We start from the raw sequence: 26,964 nt of genomic DNA on the forward strand, positions 1-26,964 counted from the left end.
GGCAACCTGCAGAAGCTATTCCACCGGAGGAGAGCGGAGTCGAGTGAGGTAGAGCCTGCGAAATAATAATTTCTGGATTTGGAAAAAGGGACCGAAGGGTGTCGCGCTGCTCATCGATCGGGTAGGACGAAGAGGGTGAGAACGGCGAGAAAAAATAAAACCGAACAAAAGAAGGGGAAAAAAGGCTCAACCAACGGCGAGAATAGTTGGTCGACGAGCTTTGGCGGCACGAAACAAAACCAGCCCGAGGGGAAATTTTCGATCGCGCCATCCCTGTGAAATTTTAACGCGCCTCGAAGCCCCGACGATGACAGGATTTTGACGGCGCGTTGCGCTCTTTGTAACCCAATGTAACGGAGAATGCAGCCCCTCTCTTTCCCTATCTCACTCGCTCTCGTTCTCTCTCCCTGTGGCCGGCTGTCGACTGCATATGTTGCACCGACGGATGCAGCGATGTGCAGCGAGCACGGTCGACGAATGCGAATGCGTTATGCCTGGACGAGAGATGCATCGAGGAAGAGAGGGAAACAGGATGCGAAGTGTCGCGAAAGGCTTTAAGACCTGTGATAAGCGAAAAAGATGGCGGTGATAACAGGCTGAAGTCGCGCCTCTAAATCTCTTCCGACGAAAAGAGTGAATCGTAAAAAATCGAGATAATAATTGTTGGATGAGAAATATCGAGGATGAAATATGCCGGTGATAACGAATGATATTAATTCCAGTCGTGCCTGTGAGACCTTTTTGGCAAAATAAATTAATGATTAAAATCGAGAAAGGTCACGAAACGTGTGGTACATGAAAAGGATGGAAACAGCTGATATCGAGAGGTGAACAGCATGGTTACAATTTTTCGGACCGAAAGAGGTAGCGAAATAAAATCCTGCAAAAATCGACGAACTTTGTGGTGGTAGAAATTGATAAAGAGATTCTCGAGAAATCTGGACAGGGGACTTTCTCCGGATTTTCCAAGCGACCCACGTCGCTGGAAACGGCCTCATCGATCGCCCCGTCAATTGGAACTATAAACGTCCGTCTGAATCGCCTCGTCCGACGTGACCGTAAAGGGGTCCGAAAAAGCTCGTGCTGTAAGGCGTAGAGAAAAACAGGTGTACATAGAAGTATACAACGAAAGCTAATTTCGAGTACGCCCCCGCTTTCTCGAGAAAGCTTTTCCTCGATCCTTGAGACGGCGCAAAGACCGCGTAAATTATCTCCCTCAGATATTGGACATCGATATTTTTATTTCCCAGCTCAATCGCCGGTTTCTTTTCCTCCCTGATCTTCTTCTGGAAGAACTGCGGAAGACAAAGGGTGACTTTCTTGACGAAAATGTGCTACGAGCTGAATGTCAAAGACTGCGCCGGAAGTACGTAGCTCGATCCTCGCTAATTGGACCGGAAATAGGTCTCGGCTCGATTTTAAGAGCACTTTCTTCGCCCCCAGTCGATCAGGTCTCTTTCATCGACTCCAAGATTTCTGAGGAGGGATCGGCAACTAATTAGGACAACTCGTGGACAGGAAAGTTGTCTAACAACCGGCCCTCCTCACAATGGAGTAACGACCGGCGACATTACCGAAGTTCGGCAATTCGTGGTCTGGGCTATTCGGACCGAGCAGTCATTTTTGGCATTAACTCGGCCACCTCCACGTGCATTGCGCCCAGAGACAATTCCCCGGCCATCCTGCAGGGGATATCCGCATATTATTTCATAAACTAGGAGATCAAACCGGCTAGAAAATGCCATCGCATTGGTTACCCAGGTCGGTGACTTTGTGCCGTTGAAATCGAATTTCACCGCCATCTCCGGACTTCTTGTGCCCGGTAATTGGAGCACTTACAGTCCAATCTCATTAATCTCGTTTCGATCGCCCATGGGAACTTGAAGAACCGCGAGACAACCGGTCGCCTCTTCCGTGGAGTTCCGAGGAGTTCGAAGATGTAAAAATAATCCCGAGAGGAATCTTGTCCTTCTTGAAGACTCCCATCGTCAGAGACAATGCCGATAAGCATCTCGATAATTCGAAAACTAGTCCGAGAAAAAACCACGCCAAGCGAGGAAAGACGTGGAATAAAGCTCGATGAAATATTCATTCTTCATTCAATTAATCTTGATTTTCAAGACGCGACTGCGTCTCCGACAAATGCACGAACCTCTCCCTTGAGACTCTTTACTACCGTCATGCCTCTTCCAGGCATTGATTTCTCTATAAACAGCCAGTGCTGGTCTGAAAATCTTAACTTCACTTTTGGTATTAATTCATCTTTCCGAATTCTCCCAAGAACACGTGAAATGAAGGTTAATAAAATAATAGTTCCTCAGTTAGACCTGCGCGGATGCGTCTCCAACAAATACACGAGCCTCTCCCTAGTGCCGCGGCTCTTTACTACAGGCATGCCTCTTCGCGGCATCTATTTTCCTATAAACGGTCATTCCTGCGTTAAAACGTTAATTTCACAAATTCGTTCTTACACACGGTACATATCATTGTTCTTCCAGGATCCTCGAACCGTGTCATCCGTGTGGACGCATCCTCGCATACGATGGGGACATTCGACGTGCCGCATAATGAATGGACTGCGCCATGACGGTACGCGCTATCGTAATTGATTGTAGCGCCATTGCGGTTTGGCACCCGGTGCCCGGAAGTGTTCACAATTACTACAATGGGAACGGCCGAAGTTAACGATTAAATATTCATTTCCGGGGGCGCCGGTCCTCCCGAAAATCGGAGCTTTTGGAATGGCGATGAAATTCGAAGAAAGGGTTGAAATCGCGGACCCTTTGCGGCTCGCATGGGAAGATTTCGAGCCGAGACGAGAGGGCCTCGATTGGACGTGTACGTGACTGCGTTTCCGGCGCGGTTTCCCCGCTCATTAGGCGAGCCGCGATTTATTTCGCGGGCCTGTTCCTTCTCTGCGAAATAAAAGGGGCAACCGAGCAAAGGAGGACGCGGAACGGGCGCAAAGGCGGTCGAAGAACGGCCCAGGGTGGGAGCTTTAACGCGTCTTTAAGAAGAGACCCTGAGGAGCCTTTCAAGCCTCGTAGACTTCCTTAAAAAGAAGAAGGAAACAATTCTGGACAATCGCCTGGACTTTCCCGGAATATTTCCCTCCTTCTGGGGAGCGACAAAATGGTTCAAGTTCATGACTAAGTGACCCTGCGCTAAGTATTACGGAATTATATTTTAGTAAAGTCGGAGTATCTCTCTCAAGCTTGATTTACTTGGGTCGACTTCACGGGGCTCCTTCTCGTCCACAGATTAAACGCGGTCCCAGGCAAACTCTATTTTCCTGGCAAACTTTCCGCAATATCCGGCCCCCTTTTTCCGCCGACATAAACCGCGAATCGTGCCTAATCGTCACGCGAGCGTATCGGCCGCTTTACACCAGGCACAGATCGTTTTTTATGGAAACCTGCAGGACCACCGTAATAAAGTTTATGTCCGCTCTCGCGGGGCATACGAGCTGGAAAAAGAGGAGAACCGACCTGTATCATCCCCTTGCAGGTTTAAAAGGCCATGCCAGTGGATGGCGATAACACAATGGCGAGGAAACGTACACATAGATGTATAGAAAGGTGAATTTCAGACCGAAATATTACCACGCGATGATTCCCGTCTATAAAAGACATTTAATTAGAAAAGAAAACATAAGCAACGATATGATTTTCAGGAGAGTCCGATCGGCTGATCAGTTAACGTCGTCGACTCATTTTAGGCCCTCCTCGGATATGGACCTACAAAGAGGCATATTTTATGCCAAAACATTGCAAGTCGGTGATTACTAGTCATATTAGGTCCTATTAGATAAATAAAATGATAATTAGCGCTATGAGTCTCAGGAGAGTCTCATCAGCTGACCACCGCAACGTCATCGGCTCGTCTTACGCCCTCTTCGCGCCCACTTGGCATGATGCTCTCATGAAAATATGTATTGCACTTTCCGTCAGGGTTTGCGCCCGACATTCTCCGATAAGTAGATCGGAAATCGATAGGGGATAGCTTTATTGCTCGTCAACCACCTCGAGAGCTTTATCCGAGGGAGGCGCATCGATTCCCTTTGCGAAGCCTTAATTACCCAAAAAGGCTGATCTTTAACTCGCTGTCCGCTATCACCTGGCATGATAAGAGGGACCCCGAAGAAGAGGGTCCCTACGTTTTTCAATCCCCCCAAGATGGCGTAAAAATGGAAGGGAGCGACTACTTAAAAAGAAAGGGGGGCAAAGGAAGTAACCACATGCGCTGCACTTCGGTAATACAAGGATTGCGGATATGCAAGGCCGTAAAATGCGGCCCCGGGCAAACAAATGGTACCGACATAAAATCCAACATAAAAATGCGGTCTGCAAGCTTCGCCCCTCCCCCGCGGAAGTGCACGGTCTCCTGGGTATGTATTATTTAGAGTTAGTCGGATGCTTTCGGGAAATACGAAGCTTCTCTACTCCTTATGCCGTACGTTGCTCACCTGGTGACATTAACACCGCAGACTAGCTTTCATTTTCCGCATATGTAAACCATTAAGGCATCGGGGCATTCCTCTAGCTCTCGTTTGACGATCCGTATGAGGATCGTTTCAAACCTCCTGCGATTTTTCAAATGAATTTCCCTTGTCGTATAAAAAAATCAGACTGGATCTTCGCGTGACTTTGTGATACTCCTTTGCACCCGCGGAAACGCGGTTTTTAATGCCCCCTTATTCTTAATGTGTATTATTTGAATACTAATAAAGGGGAAAAACCTCCGCCGGTTGTCCTGGAATTTTGCGAGTGAATTATTCTAATCGTACGAAAGAGTTCAATTTGATTATCACGTGATTTAATGGGAAATCACTGAGGAAATGCAGTTATCACAGGGTCGCTTGATTCTCCAAATTAATGTGTATTATTTAAAAATGAGAGAATGGGGAAAAAAACCTGATTATGATGTGAAGGATTTATCACTCGGCGCCCCGGGGACCGTGCACATTCATTTCGATTTATATCAACATCGGGTATTTAATAGCTCCCATAAATGCCCAGGACCGGACGAGCTCCACTGTAAAGACAAGCCGGCGTTGGCTGGATGCATATTTCATTTTTAATTCCGGAAATGGTCCCGGCGTTCCGCTTTTTGTCGCCCCCGCGATTGGTGTCGCGCCGAAGCGCGGGGATGACACCGGAAGCGACTCGCCGTTCTATCTGCCCTCGAAAACTTCCACCTGAAACGGAAACTTCGTGGATTTCTCAGTTTCCGGGGTCCCAGTTCTTAATACGCGCTTCGGGCTGACGGACGAAACGAATTACAAGTTTCCGTGCGGTCGTCGCACCGAACTTGCAAACCTCTCCAGTTGGACGCGAAGAAACGCAACTTCGGATGGTGTCCTTCAGGAGATGATAATTCTAGAGTTTCCGACCTCAATGATGCAGATGAAGACCTTTTACTTAACTAACTTTCCAAGCCATTTCGTGTTTTTCTCCTCTTCATCCTTGTAAGGAAAGGAGGAGTCTATCATGGCGTCGTAGCTCCTTCCAATATATATCCGATATATATTTTTTTTCACTGAAAAGAACGCAAAGATAAACAATAGGGCACATATCATTCCGTGGGCAAAAGCCGCTTTATATTCTTGCATTTATTTTTCTTGGGTTTTCGTTGTGTATCCAATTTTAAGGAATTCTTTTTGTACTTGCCCGAGACATCCGCTGCAGTCGAAGATACAACGAGACGTTGGCGTCAGAATTAATTACTATGTATAGAGAATAGTTTTAGGTAATATAGGATTAACTCATCCCTGTGATAACAAACATCCTTTCAAATCTCTTACCAACAAGTCCTACAAGTCCCGCGGTGATGATCTACCCATGACGACTTGAAAAAAAAAAAAATGGATTCTGTTGTGATCCACCTAACCTGGAAAGGGGAGCAAAAGAACAAGCAACCGGATTCCCAAGCGCGGTCTAATTCATTTCATTCCTGAAAGAAAATTGTCGCAATCACGGACTTCCGGGAGTACCTTTCCAGACTAAAATTAATTACTCACGGCAATCTAGAGGGTCCTTATTAAAGAAATTCCATGGCTCCGGTGAAATTGATTTTGTAAGAATCAGAGGTGCATCCCATTAATATCAGACGGAAGTGATTTTGCGAAAAGAATTTTATGACCAAAATTGGATTTAAAGAATTTGGAATATTAGACGCAGAGATGAGGAGTATCCTTAAGTTGGGTCGCTAATGGGGGATACAGGTGGCAAGTGCGCGAGCCGCCCGCATTCTTTACCGAGGGCAGCACAGAACGCGATCGCGTGACCCAGGCCGTGAGCCAGAGATGAGATGGGAGATTGCTCACGGGCAGGATCGTGCGATCGCATCCTGTGCTGCCCTCTGGTTTCGTACTTTAGCTTTCATCATCATACCATCAAAAGCGAGCAGTGTGGGTAAGCGTAGGTAAGCCACCACCGTCAACTGCCGCATGGTATTACCATCACGAGTACGTGAGCCGCCAACGGCGACTGGTAGATGGTATCGCCATCGTGAGTGCGCGAGCTCCTATCAGAAATTCGTTTCGCCGCCCTTGGGGGCAAAAAACGGTGAAAGCTAACGTACGAAACCAGAGGGCAGCACAGGACGCGATCGCACGATCCTGCCCGTGAGCAATCTCTCAACTCATCTCTGCTCATCTCTGGTGACCAATTTCTCAACTCATGTCGGGTTCAAAAAGTCAATTTGGCACTACTTGATACTGATTATTAGAACAAAAGTGAACAAAACCGGGTGAAAGGGAAAGTGCAACAGGATTGCAAACAATATTAGCAGGTGGTAAGATGAAGGGCTACGTATTTTTTAACATCGCGTGTTTGGCGGTGTACGTCAGTATAAGTGGAGTAATTGGTTTCACAAACGTGTATCCAAAACTCAAGAATTATCCTGTGAGAAAAGGAGAGGATCCGGGAAATCCTCTTTTCCTGACACCCTTAATCCAAGCTGGAAAGATAGAGGATGCTAGGAAACAGGCAGCAGTTCAGCATAAAGAGATGCTCGATGTCAACAGCTATGCTGGATATTTTACGGTTAACAAGGAGTACGACTCTAACATGTTTTTCTGGTTCTTCCCTGCAAAGGTTAGCATTCTTTCCAGGTTAATACTTTATGATGTGTGGTTTCATGGTCCAACGATTAGCATGTATTTTATTATTTAGATTAATCCTAAGAACGCGCCGGTGGTTTTGTGGCTGCAAGGCGGACCTGGCGCTACCTCAATGTTTGGTCTGTTCATGGAGAACGGGCCTTTCCAAGTGACACAGAACAAAACTCTGCGGATGAGGAAATATTCGTGGCATATATCTCATAATATAATCTTCTTAGACAACCCGGTTGGTACTGGTTTCAGTTTTACAAAGAACGACAAGGGTTACGCCACCAACGAGACTCACGTCGGCAGAGACGTTTACCATGCCCTGCAGCAGTTCTTTGAACTATTTCCTGAACTGCAAGAAAATGCATTCTTTGTTACGGGAGAGTCGTATGCAGGGAAATATGTTCCTGCGGTATCCCATGCTATCAAAGATTATAATATCAAAGCCAAATTGAAGATAAACCTGCAAGGTCTATCCATCGGGAATGGTCTTACCGACCCTGAAAATCAGCTGGTTTATAGTGATTACTTGTATCAAATTGGACTTATCGATGCAAATGCAAAAAACATCTTTAAACAATACGAAAAGCAAGGAGTAGAACTGATTCAAAAGAAGAAGTTTAATGAAGCCTTTGAAATCTTCGATAAACTAATTAACGGGGATTTGAGTGCCCCGTCGCTTTTCAAGAACTTAACTGGGTTTACTTATTATTTCAATTACTTGCACTCGCATGACGACAATGCAAGCGATTGGATGTCAGAGTGGATTCAGAGGTCAGACGTTAGGAAAGCTATTCATGTAGGCAATTGTTCATTCCATACAGAAGATACTACTGTAGAGGAACACCTTAAATCCGACGTCATGAAGTCTTTGGCGATCCTTATCACTGATCTCACTCAACACTACAGAGTTCTTTTATATAATGGTCAACTTGACATAATCGTCGCATACCCCCTGACTGAGAACTATTTACAACATTTATCATGGTCAGGGGCAGCAAAATATAAAACTGCACCACGTAAACAGTGGTGGGTCGACGGTGAATTGGCAGGTTTCACAAAAACCGTGGACAATTTAACCGAAGTTCTTGTACGTAATGCTGGCCACATGGTTCCTGCCGATCAGCCACGTTGGGCTCTTGATCTTATCACTCGTTTTACACATAATAAGCCATTCTAATTCTAATATAAATTGGCAATGGAATTATTTTATTTTTAAAGGCACCAAAGATTCCTAAACCATGTTAACGAATTATTGATGAACCAGAAGACAATGTAGTGATACTTATACGAAGATAATATCATCCCACAACTTGCATTACTAGATTGTACATTGAACATTGATAAATACTGACCTCTTGTTAAATCATAGCAGACGCCTGGCGCTATCTGTCCAATAAAATGAACCGAACAAACTGTTGCAATTTATATATATGATGTGATAATACTGAAGTGTATACAATCAATAAATTTATTCTTTTTGTACAATGATAACGAAGCTTGATACCAAATGATTGACTTTCCCGTTTCGACACAATAATTCATTGTATTAATATAGCAGGGATCATAATACGTTAGCACAGCCTTACATAAATTACTAATAGCTTGGCTAAAAATCCAATTAGGGATTATTAATTATATGTAACCTATTAGTCTAAGTATGGTAGTAAAAACTGGTCGACAATGGACACGTTCTTGTGCCATTCAAAGTGAGGTATTCCAGGCACTGTATGCAGTTTGAGTTTCCCTGCCTTATCTAAGGTTTTCAATCCTATAGAGTCCTTCAGATAAATCGGTCTATTGTACATTTCGATAACTGTCTCATTTCCATCGTAATATCCAAATTGACTGCTCTGCCAAGGACTGATCACTCCGTCATCAGGACCCCCGATAAGCACCATTTTTTTTAACTTTGTAAGACCATCTTTGAAGGTGGTGCCATTTTGGCAATGCTCGTCATTGTTAACAAATGGAAGAAATCTACTATACGTATAGTAGAGATCCTGTGTAACAAAATATACCAAATAATTAAATAAACCCATTGAGGTAGTTAACCTAACATAAATGATCACCTGATGATGAGGATCGTTCCAGTAATTCCCGACACTGGTTAATTGGCCCACCTTCGAGTAAAACAATTCATAGGCAGTTTCACAAAACAAATCCGGGAAAAATAGGTGCAAGAAATGCGCTGTGGAAGAAAGAATCATAAGATACAGAGAATTAAATGGAAAGAACGTTGAAATTAAAAATAGAATCCATACTTCCATACTGCCCAGCTTGCGGTGCACTCAAAGAAATGAAGTTCCGCACGTTATGCTGGGGGAATCTTTGCAGAATGGCTCGGGCTATCAGACCGCCTTGACTGTACCCTATCAGATGGATTCCCTCTGGAAAGGCAGCACTGATTGCCAAGACATCCTGCCCAATTTCTTCCACTTGTCTCCACATCGGATCCAGACTGCTCCATCCTGCATACCTCACTGTGTTATACAATGGAGTGTCCGGATGCATCTGCAAGATCGCTAGCTTTACATTTTCAGTTATCGAATAACTTTTTGGCCAAAATTGAAATTATGTGCTTTTCAGTATTTTTTTATTTTTACCGCCAAGTGACACGCAAGCGTACTGGACGAACATGTCGAACAAAGGCAGGCTGCTCACCTTTTGTATACGATCACTGATTAATTCCATGCTGGAACCCCCGGTGAGAATTCCATGGATAACAACCACGGCTCGATATGTTGTAACCACATCGCAAGTTATGCTCAGGATCGTCAGAATAATTAGAAAATACGTTCCTTTATCGCCTGTCATCTTCGCATCATGATCGAGCCTTCTACGCTACTGTACGCTACTGATCGTGACACTGTATATAGTAGTGAATTGGTTGCCATGGACAACCGTGCGCGCCGCCATCTTACAGATCCACGAGGAACTGCATGCACTTTTACCACAGAAGGTACGACAGTATTAAAATATTTTCTTACCAACGGCAGCAAGTGATCTACTTTCCCCATCGTCGGAAAGTTACTCCCTCGAGTTACAGTCATTCATTGCAGATAACAGCGAAAACGGTCAGCAAATCTCCGACATCGAGTTCATTTCCAACGGAAGCCCAACATCCCGACAGGCCGCCTGCTGGAATCCTCCAGTGAAGAACGCAATTTCGCGTGATTGGGATCAAGGTAAGGAACCTTTGTCAAATCAGGATATTTATTAACCCTTTCGTGCTGCAGGGGAGAGTAAAGTGGAGCAGAAAAGCCCTGAAAACACGCAATATTCGGCGAGAACGACTGGAGGAAATCTTTCAAGATGGCGGCGGCATGCGTTCAGCGTTTATCCCGTGAACGAGCATATCCTTCGTTTTACGAGTTGCACCATCGTTCCAGAAAAGAAACGCAAGTCGTGATTTGAAGAAAGTCCACTGGGTCACGTATATAAACCAGCGTAGGACCTCGTCGAGGTTTTTCGTGCCAACGGGAGTCGTCTTCTTGCCGGGGCGAAGCGGGACAACCGATCCAATTTCAGCCCTCGGCCGGCCAATATGGCGGAGGTCTGCAAAAAACGATAGATACGGCGCAGCTCCGAGGTGCACGAGGCCGGGGGCGGGCCTTTTTTGCGTTTAATCAAGGATATTCGTGGTCGGGTGGGTCGTCCCGCTCTCGTACTCGTATTTCGGACGAGCCGGACAAGTAAGTCGCGCTCTTCCTCGGCGTGGAACGAAGGAGGGCGGATATCTCACCCTCTTCCCTGGGAAACACTCGTGGTTCTCATCTCTGTAATGGTCCGGCAACGAGTTAGCTACCCTCGCCGAGACGGGCCAAAATAAAACCCGGCCCACCGTGAAGATTCGCCAAGAAGCGGGAACCCGAAGAAGCCGCTCCGCCAGGACTGCATCGACGGATTTCGAGAAACGAGAAAAAAGAAGTTGCATCTTGATTTAAAACGAGCTAGTGATAAGACCCGTGATCCGAAAATCGCTTACGCATAATAAACATTCCACGGCGGCGATCACAGGTCGTCGTCAATCGGTACGCAAAAAAAAAAAGAAAATTGGTTGACCCAAAGAAATATGCACGTAAGAAACATAATTGTCTCTTGCAGTTACATGTGATTAATATGTCAATATATGTATATATATTTGTTTCAGTCAACTAATCTTTTCTCTCAGTGTAGGGTATAGATAATTAAGTAATGGCGTAGTTAATGTACGTTTTGAAAAATTTTTTGGTATCGGTGTGCCGGGGCAACCCTTCCTGGACGCCCTTGCGAAGCGTGCCGCATCTCCCAGGCGGTTTCCCGGAAAAAGGGTTTCCCGACACAAGGGTCGAAGTTCGCCGAGAGGACGAAGGGGTTGACGGGGATGGCTTGGGAAAGGAGCGGAGTGCGAGAGAGGCCACGGCGTCGGAAAACGGGCGAGAGATTAGCGTTAATTACAGAGTCGAGCCCGCGGCGGGGTTAGGACGAGGCGAGTATTTGTCACTCGACGCCGCTCGGCTCTCCCGGCGCTCCTTGCTGAATATTAATAACCCACCCTCCGACCGATGAATTGCACGGCAGACAACGCTACTCATTAGGCGACAACGTTGATTTCATCATGCCAACGAGCGCCGCGACCGCGCGGCCCGAAGAGGAGCAAGAAAAATTGCTGTCGTTGGGAGCCGGTCGATGCCAAAATGGTAACCAAGCCTGCGAATGTCTTCAAGATTCGTCCCATCGAAGGATTCTGACGAAGAAACAACAAAGCCGAAGAAAGTGTTCTCTTGTGTGTGAGTGTATGAGTGTAAATCAACAACTAAGAAGATGAATACTCGACCAAGACAACAAGGTGGACCATCCTCAAAGAATTATCAGCCTTTTCGCGATTCAAACGTCGAGATATCGGCCTCAGGGTAGGCGGTCGATGTCGACTTTCCTGGAAATTGCATAAAAATCTTCAACGGGAGTTGCCATCACGACCTCCCGGTGTATGGGTGCGCCTTAACCGACCGACGACGCGTCCCTCGATGGCGCGGTCCCTCGGCGGCGGTCCCATCCCGACCAGCGAATGCTCGGATATTCAAAGTCGGGAATAGTTTATTCATGGCCGGTCGGAACTTAGAAAGATATTGGAACCGGCCTGGTGAGGCGATATTGGTCGGGCGGAAGTGTCCCCTCGGGAAACGGGAAACGGGGAAAACGGGAAGAGCGTCTCCCGATCCGATAAAGCGAGGAGGCGGCCTCCCTCCCGCGGCCCGTCCTTTCCCGCCGCGGCGTGACACTCGCCTCGCCAATAAAATTCAAATAAACTCCGCTCTGCATACCGAATTACCGCAGCCTCCATTACGGTGCACAGGGACCGACAGGAGGCTGCGTCGAGGTCGCACAGAACCCTTCGGGTTCGCCCTTATACCTCTCTTCGGGTTCGCCCGAGCCATGTTCTTCGCATTCGCCTGCGTCTCGCTCTTCGGGTTTGCTCGCCGAACTTTCATCTGGTTCCTCGAGGGAAGGTCAGCTGGACGTTCCCAGCAACGCCCCAGATTTCGACATTACTCAAGGCGGATCAACCTGCCAGCCTCGGGACGGACCATTGTTCGCCCCTGCCAGCCCGATTCGCCGGCCTTGGTTGGACCCACGTCGATACCGAGCCCTGGCACCCTGAAGACGATGCCGAAGAAGCCTCCCCTAGTGGATATAATTTCAAGCAATGGAAACAGGGAGAAAGGACACGCTAAAAATCAAGACACTTCATTAAGGTAACAAGAAATCCTTCGCCATGAAGAGTGCTCACCGACTTCTTCTCGCGATCCTTGAAGAGGGGACATCTTTGCATTGTGACTCATTACTTTACCTGCACTGTCCAGACAAACGTAGGTAAGGACAATTATAAGGGGCATGAAAACCACGTTCACTCGAAAGCTCTGCCAGGCTTGAGAGTGTAAAGACGAGCTCGAAAGGGTCGGGTTTCCTCGCGTTAAACGATCGCTGGAACCCCGTGCCCTATCGGATCGTCTACTCCCCGACTATTAGTATAATCGCAGGAGGGTGCACGACCCTATGACTCTGGACCTACCCCCTGTAGTACGCTTTAATTCTTGCCACTCCCCTGTGCGCTTTACTTAACTCCTTGCGCGCACCTACCCCTCAAGCGTCAAGTGCCAAGGCGACTCGAAATGGACGTTCACTTCCGACATTTCCGCACCCCTTTCAAAATCCACCCCAAATTCTTCCCCCTAACCATCCTACAAAAATTATGCACTACTCCGTAACCTAGAGTAACTGAATATAACATTTACATCCCTTTCACCACGTAAAGTGTCTCCGAGATCTGGGAAAAATGAAAGGGGTGTTTTTTTTTCTTTTTCGTGAAACACCCTAAATATCAAACCCCATGATTGTTGACGAACCGCTTCTTATGGCCCGCAAAGAACAAACTACCCCCTCTGTGCAACGTTACACCGCGTGTCTAATTGATCGTTAGGGGGGTTGGCAACCCCCATTGCAGGGATGCATGGGGGTGACTTGGCACCTCGGTCCACGTTCCGGGTGCACCTGATTTCACACTTGTTCGTTCTCTTGCTACCCCGACGTCTCCATTAATAAACAGCTGCAATTTTCCGTCCCATTGTGGGCCGCCCTCGGGGGACGTCGAGTCGATATAAATCGTGCCGATTCTGGAAAATGGCGGACCTCTCGCTGATATTCGACATTTCGGAGCCCCGTTTTATCGCCGGGCCTGGAACGCGTCCCCTAAGGCGCGTATCGAAACTGTCGAGGAAACATATCGAAATGAATACGTATTAATTCAGGGATGGGAGCCGGTGGCGAATTGAAACTGCGACGACACTAGTTTGTATTCACATGGAGGGATTTTCCCCGAAATCCAAAATGAAGCCGAAATATCAATCCACCCTTTACCCCATTATTCACCTTGCTCACGTAATTCCCATTCTCTGATAACAGGGATTAATTAGATCCCGTCATAAATTCTGGAATAATTTTTTTTTCAATTATGAACATACGCGTTAGGCCTTCATTTGTCAGTGTGGAATCGATTTTGGTGATTTTGGAGGAAATTGGCATCGATAAGTCGCGATAAGCGATCATTCTTATCATCGTAGGTGGACGCGAATGGAGCCGGACGGTCATCCGGTCAATTTGGAGCGGACATCCGAAATTGGCCGTGTAAATCGTGCGTAATTCATGCGTAATCCGTGCGTAATCCGTGCCACGTGTCAGGATTGGTGGAGGCGCCAGCCGACAACTCCAGCCCGCGAAACCCGTCTGGAGGCCCTAGGGTTGGTCCTGGGGTCCCTAGAACCCGGACTCGCAGCGGCCGTTCGTTACTTCTCATTCAATTCCAATTTGTCCGGCTCGCCGGGATTAGAAAGTGGCTTGAAAGCGATGCTAATTCGCGCTCGCTTCTGGTTTCTAATTTGCGATTTCCCCGGGCGCGCTCTTGGCCCTCTCCTCCCTTCTTCCGGCGCCCATTACCATAACCGAGGACGACAAGCCGAGGGCCGCGATTGGCCGGCTAGGGAATTTTTTTAAAATTACCTTTATCCCTCTCAAATTAAATCTAAAATACTCCCACTCCTCGTTTATATTCAATAATTAATATTATAACGATCCCTGTAGATCAATTCAAGTCTTCACCCTGAGGAGCATCCTGAAAATTGTTAAGAATTTTTATTTACACTAATATTATTTATTATCATCGTGCTGAGTACGTCTTCGTTTAATCTCGCATGGGATATTATTAATCGGGTGTGGTTGATTATAATTCATAATAGTTCATTCCCAGTTTGTAAGCGCGGCTAGGATCCATCGATCAGCTGATCGTCCTTTTGCGGCCAAGGATCGGCAAAAAGGACATCGAGTGCCGCTCACGACTCGACATATGGCCGACGAAATTGCCGTTGGGGTGGAAGTAACAATATTTACCGAAGGACCAGCCCGACCCCCGGTGTTTTGTTAAGACTGCACCGCACCGCCGCCTCGGGCGCCGGGGTGTCACTTTACCCCCGTAATCCCTCGTAATGCTCTTTAGCGATCCCGAGCCGCGAAGTAATAAACTCCCGGTCCTCTTTCGGGGATCGGCAGTCCCGATTTTCGCGGGGTTCCCGAGGGTTCCTCCCGATTACTCCCGCCGATTGCCGGCCGCGTTTTAATCGACGTGCCGACGCATTTGGGTAATGCGCCAAATTGCTCAGCTGCGGTTCCGATGGACGGATACGTTCGCGAAGTGCGGATCGAGGGAGTTCCTTTTGGGTAGAGCATAATTGTGTTGATTGAGCCATAAGAAAGGAGAGGAGCTTTTCTTAAATTCAGACGAGGGACTCTGGACCACGTCGCAATGGATTCTTCGGCATGGTGAACGGAGTTACTCCAGATATAGGTACTTATACGAGGTTGTATGTGTATTTGGCGCGAAACTCTACCGAGCTTCTTTTGTTTAGAGAGTAATTACGCCTGTTGATCCACGGAAAAGGAGTGGAGCTACCGAATTCAATTTGATGTGGGATTATGGCCAATGTATTGAAGATGTGTTCTCCAGCTTGGACTCTTGGCGAACGGAGTCGCTCCATGTATTCGTACCTAGACGAGCTTATATACGTGTTTGGCGCGAAACTCTGCCTTATTCCTTTCTAGGAGAGATGAATTACGCCTATTGATCCGTAGGAAAGGACTGTAACCACTGTCGAATTCGGTCGTGTGAGGGATCCTGGTTCACGTCTCAACGAAACGTTCTCCAACTTATAAACTTGGTGAACGGAGTCGCTCCATGTATTCGTACCTAGACGAGCTTATATACATATTTGGTGCGAAACTCTGCCTGGTTCCTTTCTAGAAGAGATGAATTACATCGATTGATCCGTAGGAAAAAAGCATAACCACTGTCGAATTCTGTCGTGCGAGGGATCCTGGTTCACGTCTCAACGAAGCGTTCTCCAACTTATAAACTTGGTGAACGGAGTCGCTCCATGTATTCCTACCTAGATGAGCTTATATACGTATTTGGTGCGAAACTCTGCCTGGTTCCTTTCTAGGAGAGACGAATTACGCCGATTGACCCGCAGGAAAGGAGCATAACCACTGTCGAATTCGGTCGTACGAAAGATCCTGGATCGCGTTCTCCAGCTTGGATTCTGAGTCTCTCCGGAGCCGCGGAGAGCCGCGCAAAGATTTGCGGGAAACGCAAGCGAGGAAGAGGGCGTGGGAACGTCCAAGAGACTCGGGACTCGGATAGCGCTGACTTGCGACCGGCCCGGTAATTGCCGTAATTGTGCCGAGTGATTCACACATCAGGATCCACGAGCGGTGTGTGCGAGGACACGCTCGGCGCATTCGCGTAGGTACCTCTGAGCTCGGTCGCTCGCTCGCACACACATAGGGACGCATCTGCGCGGGATTTCGGAAACAATTGCCGACAATTCTCGCCACTTGACTCGCGGCCAGCGATTGACGTGAGAATCCGCTTAGTGGCCGTAACTTCGCCGCGGAGAGTATGAGGTCATCTTCATTAAATCGTTCTCCGCTTAATGACTGATCTAATTTTTTTTCCTTCCCTCTTTTTCTCAAACCCCCCAGCCCTCCATTTTCGCCGCATCGATTCTGCCCGATAAACGACCCTGTGTGTGCCACACACACGAAGGCTACCACATGCCGTAGAAAATGAAAAATTGAAGTATTTCGCCAAAATTACGAATCTTAAGGGGGTAGTTAAAAGGTAAAGTAGAACACTAAGGGATTCTACTCAGGGGATAGTTTCCAAAAAACGTTCATTTCCGGTGCATCCTTGGCTTCGAAACCTGCAGGACCTCCAAGCAAAATTTTGCAGTTCGCGCTTTAATCCTTCGTAATTAAATATTGGGAAGGAAGGAACTACCCTCCTGGCTACTCCAGACATGGCCGATATCTGCAGCATTTCCGGGGCGGGAGGATGTAAAAATTCCGGAAATGGGTATTTTTTCGAAATCCCCGGGCGCCCTTGGAGCTCTCTCATTTCCTCGGTGCGACAGGGCAAGGGGGGTCGATAAGGCTATCGCGCATCCCGTGCATTTAGCATACATTTAAATAATGCCAGGCAGTGGTGGTAATCCCTTAAACGGGCCGCGGGGGGGGGGGTGGGGGGCGGGGACGCTTCATTCGGTAACTAGGTATCCTTTCATCTCCGCTTTCGCTCGTCCTGGCTCCGTCTCTCGGTGGGTTTAAAGATATTTCGTTAAAATAACAGTTCCGACTCGACTCGGGCCACCCTTATGCCGCGGCAAAAAGGGGGTGGCATTTGCAATGCAGAGGTTAAACGGGCAGGGGCGGCCGGGCCGCGGGGGCGAGCGAGAGGGAGGGAGGCGGCCAAGCGGGGGTGGAAGGGAGACGAGGATAGAAAGAGAAGTCGAAGGAGAGAGCGGAGGTAGCCAGGGGTCGAGCCACTGCACAGACTCGATTGGTTTTTCGCTCGGCTCTCGCCGGCGCGCTCGTCGCGTCTCTCTCGCTCCCGTCTCGAGCAGCCTCGCCTCGTCTCTTTCTCTCGCAGCGCAGGAGACCCCCGACAGGGCCGGCGTTGCCGCTGTTGGTACCGCACCGCAGATCCCGAGCTCACTGTTTTTTCTCTAACATTTCAGGTCCAGGATTAAACCCAGGGATTCTGGACATCGATCAATGGCTCGGACATGAAGAACTACCGGAAATTAAAGTAAATAACTGGGGAACTTTCTAACCCTAATTTTTATAATGGTATTCGTCTCATGACCTGTTTGGGGCCTGGTAACGGCTTAAACTTGGATTTTGGAGGCTATTGATTCGCCGTAGTTTGAGATGATTTTTCAACCCTTTGGTAAGTTCCCGTGGAACGTCGGAGCGGCAACGCCGAGCGGCTTCTGCGGAGCGGCCCAGGAAAACGAGGAAAACGACGAAAAAGAGGAAAAAGAGCGGCGAAAGAGGAGGACCCGAGTGGCGGGAGGGCGAGATTAAACATTTATTTAAATGGCAGCCGCTTCCACCCATCCGCGATTGCCGCTTCGCACGCACACAAGCGCAGCGGGCTGAGCCCTTGCGGACCGGGGCGCAGGTGTGCGTGGAGCGGGAGTGGGTGGTGGGTGGGAGCACGCGCACGCACGCACGTGGGTAATGGAGGGCGCGGTGGGGTGCAGGTGCAGGGTCCCCGCCACCAGAGTACGCGCGTGTCGGCGTGTGCGCCCCGCGTGTGGCTATATTGCCGGAGCACACCCGAGAAAGAAGATTAGTCTGGTGGTTTTCAATCCCATTTTCATCGCGCTTCCGTATATCCCCTGGCGCCCCCCTCTGGTATCATTGAAATTTCATCCCTGCCGCGCCGCACATAATAAGGGAATAAATCAAAGGTGAGAACGGATCGAGACCGGCGGATTCCGAGGCGGAACCGCTGGAGATCGCCTTCGAACCCCTCGGCTCGCATTTATCACCACCACTCTCCATTACACACAAAAACGCGTACGGAAAACGCCCTATTTCACATTCTACACACACACACACCCCACTTGCAACAAAGTTGCGTACGATCGCCCTCCAACCCCGCCGGTATAAACCGGTGTAAACAAAGTATAGGTTAGAAAAAACGCCCTGGTTTCCTCTGTTTTTATTATACAGGTACATATATATGGACAAATGTGACAAGGTATGCATCATGAGCTTCTTCATGGTGTTGGAGTTGCTTGGACGTTCTTGTATGCTGATGGGTGTTTACAGCAAATCGGGCCCTCTCGAATTCTGCAATCAGCTAATTAGTAACGGTCAGATTTGAAACGATTACCGTGGCAGGGCGCGTTCGCTCCCTCGAGAGAGGGCGCGTCCGTTCCGTGGAGCTCCCGTGGGAGAAGCGTGACCGCCTGGCGTCACTGCGTGCCGCGCACTGACGCGCCGCGTCCGCCGCGTCCTCTGGCGGCCTTCGCCGCCATTAACGGCGCGCACGCCGCAAGAGGTGACGCACCGTGTGACGGACGGTGACGCAACCTCCGCCACAACGCGCGCGCCTCCTGGCGAACGAATTGCCCGTCGTCACGCCACCCGCGACCCTCGGGTCTTTCCGATTCGATTCCAACCGAGTTTACCTTCTCCTCCTTCAGGCTCCATGGTCGACAGGCTCCCCCGAGGACGATTCGTCCTTCTTCCATCCCGAGCTTCCGTGGCGGCGTTCCTAAGGATTCTTACGAGCCAGTGCGTGACTGGAGAGAGTATCGCGATGCTGCGTCGCCATGTTCGATGGATCCCCCAACGACACGTAAGGCCCTAGTTTCGGATAAAACGTGGCACCGGCTACTTATTACACGGTTATCGGCGCTAAGCAGGAGGAAATCGCCCAGTAGTAGAGGTTAGGTTCCGCATCATGACTCTACTCGATATACAATCATAGAGTAGACTGAAATCCCCACAAAAAACGTCTTTGGTGTAGAAAATGACCCTACCTCGTCCCTTAATATCTGCAAAAGTAACTAATTACGAGAAATCTATTCAAGCGAATTTGTATACATTTAACCGACGCTGAAGAAAAATTCTAATTGTCTTTACGAGGCAAGTCATAAATGCATCCATTTATCCTTACTTAACAACCGCTTTACTAGACAACCCTAGAGGTGACTATTTCGCTGGAATTTTTGGAGGTTAGGTTTTGTTTGCACGAAGACACGATGGATCTACTTAATCCAATCGGTCCAGAGCTTCGGGTGTGGTAGATTCAAGTCGACCGCGTCTAGACGTGGCCTGGTCAATCCTTTCGACAAGGCGGTCGGGGCGGAGGAAACGCATTAACTAAGGCCAGCGTCCGGCCGAAAAGTCCCCGGTGTCTCGTTCGTCCTGGTCGGCTAATAACTCGCTCCGAGTTTCGACGGACGGGGCGGGCGGCCGCTTGCGGAATTACGGAATCGCCGGATTACCGAATTACCGAGGCGCCGGGTTTACGTCCGCGCGGGAAGGGCGAGGGCTCCACGGCTTCCTCCGAGGGAGGGCAGTTCCTCGTTTTAATTAAGCCCAGCATGGGGAAGATGACCGGTACTCGTTCCCAACTCGTCCGAACGGTCCGCGGAAACGAGTGCCCCGTACGTACGTACGTACGTACGAGCTCGTGGAATTCTCTCGCTTTACGAGCTTCGCCGACGAGCGAGACCGTCGCGCACCCTCTCGGACGAAAGAAGAGAGAGGAAGAGAGACCGACTAACTCGACTCGAATTTTACTCAGAGCCGTTCGACGGGTTTACGAGGACTCCGCCACCTTTTGTCAGGGTTGCGCCGCACTCGCCACGCAACCCGGACGTGGGCCCAGCGAGCTGGCTAGGTTCCCGGGTTTCCTGAATTTCGAAGGGAATCTCGCAGTATTTCCGAAAGAAACGGAGATTCTCCGCGAGATTGGCACTTTGCACACTTTTCTATTTATTAACGACCTGACCTGAGGTACCGTACAAAGACTTAGTTTCCACCATATTTGCAAGAAGACCTAGACCTGACCAAATTTACAAGACCAAGATTAGGACGGATTTTGCTCATCACTGCGCTATATCCACGGACTGCATCGCTGGATCAGCTGAATTTCTGGGGGGTCTTGCCTGAATTTCTTTAAAAAAATCTGCGATTCTCCTCGAAATCGGCTTTTTCTATCATTTTTTTCTCTTCACTCTGTAATGTGACTCGAGGACTTATTAGCGCCCCGGATGCGGAGACCGCACCGCCGGATTCGCGCGGGAAACATCTGGCCCGACGACGGGATGCGTGCAGTTCCACTTATTCCGGCAATTCCGCGCGAATTGCGCGAACTCGCCGGTTTTTGCGCCGGTTGTTTCGCACGTGAATATTGCTCGGTCGACCCGCGTGCTTTGTTCCCGGGTTAATCAGTGCCTGGCTTTATTATCTTCTTCAGGGGTCCTCTTCGGCTGTCGGGTGATGGCTCTTCTTTTTAATTGCAGGTCCCGCCTGGGAGACGTTCAGGCACCTTAAGGGAAACTCAAAAAGTCGGGGGAACGAGAGGTAACCCTCACCGAACTGCGAATTACCGCCTTCATTATCGTCCGCGGTTCCTTAACTCCCGAGGGTCCCAAGGGTAGTCGGCCAAGGGATGAGAGGATGGGAAAAAACAACGAACGGAAGGGAGAGATCCGACAGCTTGCAGGAAATCTTCCGAGTCTCCTGCCTTGTCCCTTCAAGACTAGTGTTACGCTTTCGGGATCATTCTACGATTCTGGTCATCAGGCTTGGTCCTGATGCACTCTTCCACTGCCAATTCTGCATTTAATTCTTATTATTTATAATATTAATGAACCGTAGGAAAATATGTTAAATCTAGGAAGTAAGTATACGATGGGCACCTCCACTCGGCATTAATGGTGGAATATGGAGGGTATGAAGTTCCCGACTTGGCGCATCTCGAGGCCTACCGATATCGAGCATCGGAGACGTCGAGCTTCTCGAGGGGGCCAGAACCCACGCGAGTAAATCTCAAATCTCCAACTTGAAGTAGAAGCCCGCCCTCGGAAAGCTTTTAGCGGCTCAGGTGGCTGAACCGGCCCGACGGTAATATTATTTCCCTGGAAACGCGCGGCCGGCAGCGGCGCAGAGATTGCTGGCATCCCGGAGGTCCCGATTTCCAGGGAACAAGGGACCTCCTTATCGGCGGGATCCGATCTGTCGATAAAGTGCGATCGCTCTAGACCCGAGCTGGAGGAAGGCGAGCAGCGAAATCCCTCCATCGAGTCGCGATTTCGCCAGTATGGAGACGAACGCGGGACCAGGAGTCTTAGCGACAACCTGGAGTCTCCAAAATGTGCTATCACATCTCCAGGATGAGGACACTGCTGATGATCATCACGAAATGGTCAACTTGGGCGCTGGGTCGCGTTTCGTTCCCATCGGTTAGGAACGGCTGTTGGTTAGGGGAGCCGACATTCGCGGCGTCAATGAATCCGATTGATCGCGGATCAATGGGTCGTTGCCGCCGGATGATCGGCTAAACCACGACGGGTCAACCAACGTCCGCCGGGTCGGACTTCCTTCGCCAGTTGACCCGGTGCTACTCTCAATCTCGACTCTGAGTCATCACCCCGTCGTCTGTTCCCGAGGACGCGGTCAAGCAAGTATACACCAGGCTTATGTTGGGCTACACGAGTCGAGCCAATGGACGCCGAGGTCTAGTGACATCCACGTCTCGTCGACAAATCTCCAGCTTAATAACTGATTAACCCAAAAATCTCCTCCGATCGTTTGAGGGTCCAACAGTGACTCCAGGTGCCGCATCAACTTTTAGACTTTGAGTGACGATCGCCGACGTTGTGAATTATAATTTATTTATTACTCGGCTTGGTTGATAAAATTGACATTTATAATGAGACGTCCAGGACGATTGCCGAATGACAATGGAAAGGCGCAATCTTTCCTTCGGCAGCGAGGAGACCTTGGATCGAGGAAGGCGATCCTGGCCGAGGCAAGCGAGGGGTGGATCCGGCTCGCCCATGTTTGCCGAGCAATCAAGCTCAATCATTAACCCCTGGGAGCTGGTGGGTGACTCGTGGGCACGCAATATAAATAAATGCCTCGCTCTCTCTCTCTCGCGGGCGAGATGGAAGCGCGACCACCAAGTCTCGTGGACAGGAAGTCCAGCTAATCAGGGGTAGTGAGTGGCAAACAGGGGCGCGGTTGCGGTGCAAACGACTGCTGTGGAGGTTCGCGAAAACGGGACTTGGAAACGGGATGCACGTGCGATCCCGAAAATTAACCCCTCGGAGGAATTGAATTCGAATCGGGTTCCACTGTACCCAACCCTAAAATCTTAAAAATACAAACTCCTATAGATAAGACAATAAAATCAGGAACTCGCGGACAACGTGGAAACCTGTAACATCTGACCCTTATAACATCTATCAGGATACATCAGCGAAAATCCCACATAGGAGTCGACTGTCCTTTTTAAAGCGACCATTACAGTGTTATGGCAGTCCTTTCGAATTCCTCTCCGTTCCCTAAAATCCTTAGACCCTCTCTTCTACACTTTCAACCCTATCATCGCGAAGCCAGGCCACCAAGTGAGCCTGTATCCCAGGTATCGGTGAGAAAATCCCGCAACAAGCAGCACGCTGAGCCCCTGCTCAATCTTCGGCGGTCGGGGTAAGTCCGCCCTTTTAAGCGGGATATTCTGCGGTGTTTACGGGCGTGTTCAGCCACCGAGGAGACGGCGGCTTGTGCATCTCGTTGCTTTGGGGGCGAATTCCCGTCAAAGGGGCTCCTTGGACTCGGGGCTCTCTTCCTGACTCCTAGACGCAGGGTGGCGCGATTCCCACGTCGTGCCTTCGCGTCTTCGGTAGACCGAGGGAGACGCAGCGCGAACGCTGGTCGATGTTCGAATCTGCCGCGTGCGGAAAACGGGCCGCAAAGGCACGCGTGGGTTCGCAGGGGAGCTCGTACGACGTAGAACCTCACGTACGCGCGATCACGCACGGTAGCGCACAGGTCTTTGATATGCTGACGGGGAAATTATCAATTCAGATGAGGCCAAGAGGCGCGGACCAGCCGTTTGGTAAAACCGCGTTTGATCTGGTCCGCGAGCCTCGACGAGGCCTCTCGGCGACGCCCTGGGCATCTCTCGTCAAACCTCATCGAAGGTCCTCCAAGTGAAGCGGAAGGAATCATCGGCCGAAAGTACCGTCTCGTCATCGACCATATTCCTAAATAATCGCCTTTCTCATCATTTTTTTCTGCTACTGATCTTCAAGACCAAGATTCAAGTCCAGCCCACTGGGTGAGTGATAGCAAGGTACTTTATACATATATTTCATTTTCACCCCATATTGTCACTTGTTCCATATATTCCAGGTAAAATGGATTTCCAACAAATCTTCTTTGGGAACAATTGTATGCTTGCATCAAAATCCTTGAATAAAGCTGCTGGAGAATGGGTCGTTATTGTGTATTTGGTTTGTTTTATTGAAAGAAATAATTAATTATGACTGAACAATATGTTTCTGGAGGGATTCGATGATCATCTTTGGATCGAGTTATTGGCTGGCACGCGACGACCGGCGACCTCCGCGCTGCAAGGGGCCGCCTCATGAGAACTAATCGGTTCGCTCGGTTTCCTAATTCCTGGGCTAACGAGCGCTCGTTAAATTAGTTTGTATGCATCAGGGCCCGTTGGCGGCGTTTCGGCGTCGCGCACATGCGGGTTCTCCCTCTCGCACGTCTTCGTCGGGCGCTCCCCAGCCCTCTTATAACGCAATAATCATTTAATTCCGGACGTCGTACGCGCCGCGGTTGGCGCCAAGTCAATCTAAACCGACCGGATATGCCGCTCCTCCGCGTCGTTTCGCGGCCGGAGAGAAGACGAAGGCGCACCGAAAATCATCACACTCAAATCTGGCCGGGCGTTTAGACGGACCCTTAAGGCGACACGAAAGTGGCGACAGAGGGATCACTTTATGAAAATTCTCCGACTTTGAAATCCTACCACATGAATATGCAGACCATAAGAAATACGGAGTTAATAAATTCAATTTCGCGAGTGTCAGGACCTTCGGACGCCATTTTCGAGGCACCTTAACGAAGAATTAGTGCAGGTAGTCCTGCGTCTCGAGTGTCTTAAAATCCCATACAAAGGGTCTTACCAGGAAGGTGGCTCACTCCTTAATATTTTTTCTTTTTTAATTCAGAAAATTATATTTTTTATCTCTCGTCATGAGAAAGCTTTTCCAGGTGGACTGGTTAAAAAATATTATGTTCTCGTGGGTGAAACTGCCAAATCGCCCCTTGGCATGCCTTACTTTGGATGGTGGTTTCACCCCCTTAAAGTGTTTAATGGCAGATAAAAAAAATACGTGTCGCTTAGTTTTTAGTCTATTATAACATATTATAAAAGAAATCAAATCGGAGAGATCGACCTGGGATACCTTCCTCGTTAGAATAGAATACCCTTTACCTCCTAATCGATGTCAATTACCCTGAAAGATCTTCTATGCCAAATCTGTATGATGAGGACAGAGTTTGAATCCAGTATTCGGCGCCCTCGAGAACCTTAATAAGGACCCTTAGACTCGGAATGGGTACCCCTTTCTCCGATCAACCCCTTCCGAATGGTCCAGACCTCCGGGTCCGCGGGGATCGGTCATCGGTCGCGCTCGCAGTTGATCACGGGCGCGAAGCTGCTAATGAATATCGGCCCTAAACATCAGTCCCAAGGGATCAGGCGAGGTCGGGGGTGCATATGTCCGTATATTACGGGGGATTACACCGCCCAGCCTCCGAGTCGGCACCCTGAAAATCCCCTGGACCCCCCTCGCCCCCTGCAACCCCCTAGACCCTCCTCGTCCTCGGCACGCATCGCCCAGAGAACGAGCGCGCCTCGTCCCCGGTCCCGGCGGTCACGCTCGTTTGTCGCGCGTTAATTCACGATGGAAACGATCCGGGACCATATGCCGGACTCCCATGCCGTTGCCCGAAATGTTTTCCTCCGCGACGGCGCTGGGGGAGATTTGCCACGGAATTCGCACCCGGGGAGCGTAACCGAGTCGACGACTCTCGCGCCTTGTCGATGCTCGCCGACCATTGGGCATGGATCTTCTAACATTGATCCTGTTTTTATATGATCTTTACGATCCAAGGGAGGCAAGATATGCTATCATCTTTCCCATGAAAACCACACAGGCCTCACTTTCGACTCGATTCGCCGCCATCTTGAAAAGTTACTCGGGGTGCAAAAGCCGAATAATGCCTAGACATTCGATAGAATCCTGTCAGTACTTTCTGTTCACTTAATATTTTGCGGTTTTACTGCTATCTGGGGGGTGGATTTTTGGAGGGTTGTTAATAGACTGTGTATTGGAGGCGTGTTAAGAGGTTACAGGCTGGTACAGGAAGGATTGTGCCGTGTTTGAAGGACATTGGGAATGTATCCAGGGTGTGGATGGCATCTTGGGGTTCAAGGTGGAGCTTTTGGCAATTCTGGGGTAAGTTGCGTTTATATGTAGGTTTAGATTTGGGGGCACGTCCGAAAATGTCGGGGGAGGTCGCCGACTTCTGGTTGCCTCCACGAGCGGGTCATCCTAGGACCAGCAGGAGCCCATCTGGGGCCGCTATTACGGGGAACGAGCGTTCGTCGAGCAATAACCATCACCCACATCCCAATTGATAAAGATGATCGCTAATACGTAGCGCTCCTTCATTGAGAGTGAGTCACTCCGGCGAGCCGCCGAAGAGAGACGCCACGTTGGGTCCGACTTGCTTCTCTGACGAGAGGACGGAGGATTGAAACGATGGCGCCGCGACGCCGAGGACGCGGCCAATCGGACAGCGTCATGGTGGGCGAAATTGGTCGTTACTTGAAAAAAAAAAAACAGAAAACAATTACCGACGTCGGAACAACTCAAAACCCAGGTGCTGCCCAAAAACCCTCGAATGTCCAAAAAAAATGCATCCGAGTAGCACAAAATATTTGTCCTATATTTTCTATACATTTAACGAATATCGTACATTTTGTAAATATTTAGTACAATATTTATATAATATTAGCTCCATGTGTTTTCATGATATTTTCCTACCAGACATACAAAACATTTAGTTTCATTTTAATACAAGTATTTTTCAAATATTATCTACCGAATACATTGTAAACGTTTTAAAAATATTTAAAATCAAAATCACACGTTTTGCTCCCGTAATGAAATAGCGGAACGATAATATTAGCAAAATTTCTCGTGGTATTTGACACCAAATGAAGTGTCCGATAATAGTCGTGAAGTAAAAAATGTATTTTTATTATGTTCATAGGTTAAAAAATATTATTTCTATATACGTTTATAAATTATTGAAACTAAATATGACATTGAGATTTTCAACAGATATTTCAGATATCTTCGAACGAA

The 26,964-nt window shown here is 48.8% G+C and overlaps 2 protein-coding genes across 2 annotated transcripts; one reads left to right on the top strand and one right to left on the bottom strand.

Annotated features, from left to right (window-relative positions):
- The first annotated feature begins 6,636 nt into the window (after positions 1-6,636).
- LOC105694275 (venom serine carboxypeptidase) lies at positions 6,637-8,603 on the top strand. Its single transcript, XM_012414787.2, has 2 exons — positions 6,637-7,097; positions 7,176-8,603. The coding sequence occupies exons 1-2, from the start codon at positions 6,801-6,803 to the stop codon at positions 8,289-8,291; spliced, it is 1,413 nt and encodes a 470-aa protein (XP_012270210.1). The 5' UTR covers positions 6,637-6,800; the 3' UTR covers positions 8,292-8,603.
- On the bottom strand, positions 8,569-9,955 carry LOC105694276 (lysosomal thioesterase PPT2 homolog). The gene is made up of 4 exons (XM_012414788.1): positions 9,776-9,955; positions 9,376-9,625; positions 9,184-9,302; positions 8,569-9,114 (listed from the first exon to the last, which is right to left on the bottom strand). Exons 1-4 carry the CDS (start codon positions 9,926-9,928, stop codon positions 8,761-8,763), a joined length of 876 nt encoding a protein of 291 aa, XP_012270211.1. The 5' UTR covers positions 9,929-9,955; the 3' UTR covers positions 8,569-8,760.
- Positions 9,956-26,964: the final 17,009 nt, after the last annotated feature.

The sequence above is a fragment of the Orussus abietinus genome, unplaced genomic scaffold (assembly GCF_000612105.2).
Source record: "Orussus abietinus isolate OABI.00-Male unplaced genomic scaffold, Oabi_2.0 scaffold6, whole genome shotgun sequence".
Lineage (NCBI taxonomy): Eukaryota > Metazoa > Arthropoda > Insecta > Hymenoptera > Orussidae > Orussus > Orussus abietinus.

Coding starts and splice junctions, on each gene's coding strand:
- LOC105694276 (XM_012414788.1), bottom strand. CDS start 9,928: ATGACAGGCGATAAAGGAACGTATTTTCTAATTATTCTGACGATCCTG. Junction 9,626..9,775: donor TCAGTGATCGTATACAAAAG/GTGAGCAGCCTG, acceptor GCGATCTTGCAG/ATGCATCCGGACACTCCATT. Junction 9,303..9,375: donor GCAAGCTGGGCAGTATGGAA/GTATGGATTCTA, acceptor TTTCTTCCACAG/CGCATTTCTTGCACCTATTT.
- LOC105694275 (XM_012414787.2), top strand. CDS start 6,801: ATGAAGGGCTACGTATTTTTTAACATCGCGTGTTTGGCGGTGTACGTC. Junction 7,098..7,175: donor TCTGGTTCTTCCCTGCAAAG/GTTAGCATTCTT, acceptor TTTATTATTTAG/ATTAATCCTAAGAACGCGCC.